Source organism: Hypomesus nipponensis, chromosome 9, assembly GCF_054491055.1.
Source record: "Hypomesus nipponensis isolate SF chromosome 9, ASM5449105v1, whole genome shotgun sequence".
Taxonomy (NCBI): Eukaryota; Metazoa; Chordata; class Actinopteri; order Osmeriformes; family Osmeridae; genus Hypomesus; species Hypomesus nipponensis.
This window is the reverse complement of record NC_140369.1, coordinates 24597294-24605327: the sequence shown is the minus strand read 5'-3', so window position 1 is coordinate 24605327 and position 8034 is coordinate 24597294. Positions and strand designations below refer to the sequence as shown.

At 42.0% G+C, this 8034-nt stretch overlaps 1 protein-coding gene across 1 annotated transcript; it reads left to right on the top strand.

Moving 5' to 3' along the window:
* Positions 1-48: 48 nt before the first annotated feature.
* LOC146273930 (uncharacterized) lies at positions 49-1366 on the top strand. The gene is made up of 2 exons (XM_084704027.1): positions 49-52; positions 822-1366. Exons 1-2 carry the CDS (start codon positions 49-51, stop codon positions 1364-1366), a joined length of 549 nt encoding a protein of 182 aa, XP_084560153.1.
* Positions 1367-8034: the final 6668 nt, after the last annotated feature.

Below are 8034 nucleotides of genomic sequence, written 5' to 3'. Positions count from 1 at the left end.
CATAGAATAATTTTTCCCGATTTTTGGCAAGTTTGAGACCAATCCGAAATGGGTAAACTAGCACCCCATTTATTTGCCTACGTCAATAAAAGTTGCCTGCAAACGTGCTCGCGGATACTAACAGGGCACGAGCACAAAAGTTCACATTGGCCGATAGCCGATTTACATTGAGCTGAATGAGCCATAGACTTATATTGAATCATAGTATTAAATGAGCACAGGAAAAATGGCTTGAGTTGCCTGCCCTGTTGTAGCAAGTTTATCAAATGGTTGTCACACATACATTAAATGTGGTTAATATAGTTTATTCCCGTTATTAACAGATAAACAGATTTTTATGTTTTTATGTAATCTTACGTTTTTATGTTCATGACATGATGTCAAATATTATATTATGTTAAGCGTGAGCATAGATTTTGTACATGTCTATCTGGAGCAAAGACAAAGATTAATACTTTAACTGATAACAATAATATTTTTATAGTTATGCTACATTAGGTTAGGTATCACCACAACAATGCCATACAATAGGTTGTAATAATAATATTAATAATAATAAAGCAATAGGCTATTTATCATCATCATAACATAGCACAAGGTTATATACTGTATATATATATATATATGTAGTGTGTCTTTATTTATATAAATAGGCCACGCACTTTGCAAAAGAAAAAACGATGACATCGTATGCTGTTATTTAACCAGATGATGATGCATTCATTCATCATCCTGACTCCGCAGCTACACTCACTTATCAATTCATTCGCTAGAAGCAGGTATTCTGTCCTAACGAAAAACATACATCAATGTGTTTTCAGCCAAAAAAATCTGGATCATTGGCTCCAGTCTTGTGCGCCGTGGGGAACCAAGGGCCATCGAGACCATGGGGAGGAACCTGGGACTCAGCGCAGATATCTTTTGGTTTGGCTCTGGTGGTCTGCGATGGGATGGCTTTCTCCCACTTTTCTCCTCTCAGCTGTCCACTCAGGCTGCCCCTGACATACTTGTTGTTCATGCTGGTGGTAATGACTTGGGGAAACTGAAAAGTATTGAGCTTGTAAGAAGAATTAAGAAGGACTTACTACAGCTGCACACAGACTTCCCATTGATGAAGATAGTGTACTCCAGCATTGTCCAAAGGATCAACTGGAGGCACCTATCAAACCCAGCAAAAATCAACAAAGCACGAATCTGGGTTAACAGTGTCATGACTTCCTTTGTTAGACTCCTTGGCGGTGCAATCATCAGACATTCACAGATCAAGTTCAATAGGCCAGACCAGTTTCTGAGAGATGGAGTACATTTAAGCTGGCAAGGAAATGATATATTTTTTACATTTTCACATTGGCCGAATGAGCCATAGACTTATACTGAATGAGCACAGGGAGAAATTGCTTGAGTTGTCTGCCTTGTTGGAGCAAGTTTAGCAAATCGTTGTCACACATACATGAAATGTTGTTAATATAGTTTATTTCCATTATTTAAAAACAGATTAGATTTTTCGTAAAAACGTCCATGACATGATGGAAAATATATTATGTGAAATGCGAGCATAGATTGTTGACATGTCTATCTGGAGCAAAGGCGAAGATTAATACTTTAACTGTTAACCACAATAGGAAATGATATATATTTAAATAATATTAGTCTTGCCTTCAGAAGCTTTTGTTAAACACACCCATTATTCTTTTTTTGATCGTGTCATCAAGCCAGACTGCTTTTGTGGGACAATGAAGGTCCTCATGACTATATTTCACCCCCACTTACATCTGATGGAAACGTCTTGTAGCCTATATGGTTCTATGAATATGCCCCTTTCAAAGGCAAATGTTCAATAAAGTATATTTTAGACACACTTCTCGTGCTTTTATTTATTACATTATTAACACGCCTTGTTAGATCACGTTATATCCATTAATAGACGTTTGGTTTTCTAGGTTGTACATATAAAACACAAGTCACATTTCGACACTGATGTGAAATTGAAGGCAGTGTGAATTTTGTGGCATTTTGTTTGAATATAAAGTTAACAGTAAGCTATGGTAAGTCTGCATTATGGAAGATTTCGGTTGACAAAATACCTATTAAGCTTTCTTTGCCTGGCGAGAACAACGACGGAGCTGTTCATGTTAACAGTTTATTTCATCCGATACAATGCATTGGAAATCATACTCATATCACGAAGAATAAAAAGCAACATATGTGATGAGTTCCATCTAGAATAGCCCTATATTTAGCCCTATAGCCTATTTCTAAAAAAACAGCTGAACGCGCGGTAGTAGACACAGCTAAGGTCTCGGAGCTAGGGGAAAAAAGAGCCACTGTTTAAAGCTAGACCGGAAGACACGGAAGTGGAAAGATGGCTGCGTCCAGTCTCGCGCTCTAGCTGGCCTCACTGGCGACTGAGCACTTTTCATATAAACGAATGGGGACGCCATCTTGGAAGACAAAAGTAGCTTACTCTAGTTATATTAACTAAATGGTGCAGACCTAGGCTAAACTTTAAATGCGTTCGACTTAATGAAACGCCGGCGTTGTCTGCAGTCACCTGCAATCCGGCTGACAGTCAATGGCATTCTCAGCTTCAAGTCAGCCGGCTGTAGCTACCGTCATGTATCAAAGGTAGCGGATAAAATGTGCTAATGTATATCAGCTCTGAATTTCAGATATTCAGAGTTCCAAAAAGAGACTTACATTGGACAGCAGCATAAATTACCCAGCAACCATTGTTGCATATCTTGTTAACCATCTTGCTAATGTTATTACACACAAATGTGTGTATCTTCTCTCCAGCTCTCCTCACGGCCCACCTGACTACCTGTATATCCCTCCAGCTCTCCTCCACCTGACTCTCTTTAACTCTGTCCTCAACGTTCTTCCCTGCAGGAGATAGTTTTGCACATTATATTATAGTTTGAACAATAGCGTGTTTGTTTTATTGTTAGAACATCGAAAGTTGCTTCCACAAACCAAAAGGGGCGTTTATTATCTTAGCCTGAAAATTAGCTTGCTAAACCGTTTAGCGAGCTACGACGAATACCCCTCTGGAATACCACAGGGGTGTCAAACTCCGGTCCTTGAGGGCCGCTGTCCTGCATGTTTTAGATGTTTCCCTGATCCAGCTCACCTGATTCTAATGAATGGTCGTTATAACAACCCATTTAATTGAATCAGGTGTGTTCGAGCAGGGAAACATCTAAAACATGCAGGACAGCGGCCCTCGAGGACCGGAGTTTGACACATGTGCTCCATAACAAACATGCACACACAGTAACACAATCACACACCCTCCGCCCCTCCCAATCCTACAGAAGCTCAGTGTGGAGTAGGTGGACCAGTGGTTCTGTTTAGAGACACTCCAGCTCTAGAGGGCCAGCATGACTCTCCAAGCTCTCATCCCAGTGTCTCTACTCTGGCTCACAGGTACTGAAGGGTCAGTGGCCAGAGAGGAAACATCTCAATGAAAGACTAGAATACACCAACAGTGAAGGGATAAAGTAAACAAATAGCTTTGAGCTTGAAGGCCAAAAGGAGGTTTTAGTGGTATGTGGCCAAATGGTAGGTGCATGTAAGGGTTCTTACGTCAACTTTGGCCTGTTTTCAGTGAAGACACAAGTCAGTGAGAGAAGGATTGTATCCAAGAAGCAATAGATCATTTTCAAAGCATCTTTTATTCAGGACAAGTCAATCATTTATTCAACACAACACTGATGTGAAAAGTCACAATGAGATGTGCTGCACGTCTTGCAGAAAGTGCATTTACGCTGTGATTCATGTAATTCACGCTGAACAGTCTGAACAGTCAAAGGGACATTTAGTGACTTTTGCTGTAAAAATAGAAAATGACTTTAAAGATTCCAAATTTGTTACAAAGCAAACATTTACACCCCACAGCATACACTCATTCAACAGTAAGAAAGCTTGATTTTGAAACTGCACGACTCATTACAATGCTATACAATTGTGTAGCGGCCTGCGGAAACCCCTTACATACTTTCTGGGTATTATACACATTTGGAAACATGAAAACAAACTGTTTTAAATCACTCAAGATTTCTATCACAACTCAAGTTACCAGTTTTCATCATGTTAAAGTTGACCTGTGTCAAAGTGATGAGAAAACGGCATTAAAGATTTCACTCTGTTTCATATTTTGATTTGACATGGCTTGAAAATCTTGCTAGCCAACATGTCTAAAAATAAAGAATTAAAGACACAGTATAGCCCCCTCTTCTTTTTCCGTCTGTTTCTCTGGATGCCCGTTTGCTTATTCAAGCTGACATGCCCCCAGCCTGCCTGCACAGGCAACATGCAAAAGGTTGGGGTGTACGCCAAGACCATCCAGAAAGTCTTAGACATCAACGCCTCGTATCTCATGGCCACTCAGTACTTGGCCTACTCTGTGTACAAAGGTTGTGGCATGGTCGCAGGGCATTGTGAGGCTGCTGGACGCCGAACATCGCTACCCGTTTCCAGCTGTCCTCACATACAGGTGAGGGAAAAAACAAATTGAGAAAAACGCTTCATCATGATGTAGGGGGGTAAATATTGTCCAAACAACCAAAACTAATTCCCCTATGGTTTAAAGGAAGATGGGAAACTGAACAGTGTATTAGCATGAACTAAATAATGCCAATACCAATAGAATTCCAGGTATTTGACTCTATGGGTTAAATCAGAGCAAGAATGGTCAAAGTACGGTTAAGTGAAATAGGTATTTAATAACTTTGCAAATGAATGAAATCAATTACAAGGCAAACATGTTACAATATGAAAGTTTTCAATCTTACCTACTCTACCATGATCATTGTAAATCAGAGAGAAAGCAAGAGGTGAGGAAGGAGTAGGACAGTAGGACAAGGCAGAACTGAGGAGAAGGTCTCAGGAGATGAAGAATCCCAAAGAACAATGCATTACAATTCCCTTTATACACAAGAACAACCAATCAGACCACATCTTGAATGGGGTGTGAGAGCCATCAAGTTGAGACCGTCCAGAAACTCCAGACTTTAGCATATGAGAGGTGGGGGCAGGTTTGACACCCAGCCTTACAATCCTCCCTCTTGGACACAAAAGCACAGCAAAAGCTGCAGTGTTCATCGTGTGATAACCTGCACCCATAGGAAAAGGAACTTGATTGCAGACAGGTCAGCATTGAGATTCTAATGGTCATGGCTATTGCTCAGAGGATCACTTTTGGATCATGGCTAGTGCTCAGAGGACCAATTTTGGATCATGGCTAATGCTCAGAGGATCACTTGGAAGAACCTTTGTATTGGCATGCAGACGTGCCCTTGGTTAGCATATTCCTGCTACTTACGTTCTTGTCCTGTTACAGCAGAACACAATTGGAGCACAGCACTTGGTTAACAATGAAAATGGTAAAGTTTGGAGTGGTCTGGGGTCTGAGTGAGTCGGATTGGATACAAATGGAAATTAGTGAGACAGTGTCCTAAAACTCAAATGGAAAAAATAGGTGAACAACAGTCCTCCCTTTTGATAGATGAGAGGTACACAAACATATCATCTAGCAGATGAAAATGGCAATTAAAACAAAAGCGTTCTTGGGTCCAAAATAAACAAAACACAAATTACACAGACAAGTTATACCAATCTACATTTACAGGTCAGGAACCATTGCGAGTTTAGCTAAAACCTAGAACATTTACCACCAACTCTATAAAACACACAAAGGTACATACTGATCCACAATACCCAAATCTCATCCACACAAACCAACATAGGAACTCATGGATGGACAAACCATATGCGCTATGCATATGCAGCTAAAGGAACTGGAGCAGCAACAAATAAACTGTCCCCAACGAATCTTTGAACTACAACAAAGACTAAACACAGGGGTAATACAGTAGGAATGTAGCAATATCACAATTTGGACCTGAATTAAGTAAATGTAAAAGATAGTTGAAATTGCATGCAATCACGTTAAAAGGTTTAAGATTTGGTTGTCTTGATAAAGGCTCAGCTTATGCTGCATGAAAAATGGGGGAGGCCTACCCTTTCCCAGATCCCAACATTTGGACTCAGTGTGACCACTTCTTAGACAAGCACGACAAAATCTAACTTTGTTGTTAGCATAAAACAAGCGTGTGGGTGGAATAGGCATATTTCTGCCAAGATCCCAACATCGCATTTCGGTGTGTCCTTGTCTTTTACAGAAGTTACACTGTATATGATGGGGCTGCTGGGGCTTGGGTTTTGCCTCTGTCGCCATTTTTATGGCAGCAATGCGTGGCGGATCAGGAGCACGACGGTTCTTTGTAGAACGCGGTTTGGGAATTTGCGCACCAATTCCACTCTCTGTGTCTGAACACTCATTAGTAGAATGTGAGCCAGCATGGCTGGTCTCTTCACTGCTTTTATTAGCGGTGTGTTGCCTTGTGGCACTAAAAGGTGTCGCTGCTTTGAGGACAGAGTTGAGAAGACATTTGCCAATTAAATGTACAGTAATCTTCAATGTTTGTTTCTTTTCTGCTTTCTTTTTATGGACTCCTACGGTTCGCCAATGTTCAATTATTTCAGCTAGCGTAAAATCAATTTTAAGACCGTTCTTGTCTTTCTTGCTCAATTGAGATAACGTTCGGTTAACGCTAACTTCTTCCCATAGGTTTAGTAATTTGTTAACTTCAGTTTCCCATTCCATTTTTGTTCATTTCATGCAGGAGCTAATATCAGAAACCAGTAATAGGCTTTTACCAACAGAACCAGGTGGAACACAATTAATGTACATTTGTAAATGCTTACTCACCGCACCATGGTTTGAAACGCCGGTTTGCCTAACTGTAACTGAATTGCTCGAAACATATCACGTCGGGGTCACCAAAACTGTAGGGGGGTAAATATTGTCCAAACAACCAAAACTAATTCCCCTATGGTTTAAAGGAAGATGGGAAACTGAACAGTGTATTAGCATGAACTAAATAATGCCAATACCAATAGAATTCCAGGTATTTGACTCTATGGGTTAAATCAGAGCAAGAATGGTCAAAGTACGGTTAAGTGAAATAGGTATTTAATAACTTTGCAAATGAATGAAATCAATTACAAGGCAAACATGTTACAATATGAAAGTTTTCAATCTTACCTACTCTACCATGATCATTGTAAATCAGAGAGAAAGCAAGAGGTGAGGAAGGAGTAGGACAGTAGGACAAGGCAGAACTGAGGAGAAGGTCTCAGGAGATGAAGAATCCCAAAGAACAATGCATTACAATTCCCTTTATACACAAGAACAACCAATCAGACCACATCTTGAATGGGGTGTGAGAGCCATCAAGTTGAGACCGTCCAGAAACTCCAGACTTTAGCATATGAGAGGTGGGGGCAGGTTTGACACCCAGCCTTACAATGACGTCCGAGTATTAAGCCTCTCTGCTCTTTTCCTCTCTGCCTCACTACCTTTCCAGGTTGTCCTGCGACCTGCGGGTCGTTTCTATGCTGAGGGAGCGCGCTTTGGGAAACAGCGCCACTCAGCTCTACACCAAGCTGTGCGAGAGCCACAGTGAAGCCTGGATGCGGCGCACGATGCAGTATCTCGGTGAGTGCGAGCCCTTTCTGGCCGTGGGCACCGGCAGTTTCCTCCACCACCAGCTATGCACACCTGTCTGGCTGCTGACCGTCTACAGCTATGACGTGCTGTCGCGGAGGGACGAGCTGAAGGCCAGGGTCACCTCAATCTTTGGGTCCATCTTAAAGATGGACTCAACCAAGAAGGTAACGTGTGCGTGTGTTGACTGGCTTTACTTTGAAGGCACGTCACTTCATCTCTCGTGTCTCCCAGGTGACCAAGACGCTCGCCGGTGCCGCCGCCAACACGGCCGCCTGGGTTACTAATGTGGCCAACGAACACGGCCAGGTCCTCAACAGCGTGCTGACCAGCGCTGAGGGTGAGGGCCTGGTCCCCATGGCGGCCGGGCTAATGCAGCGGTACCAGCTCGCCGGGGTGCCTCCGCCCCAGCTGATGTACGTCGACAGAGACTGCTGCTCCAACATCGGCAGGTCCAGGACAGC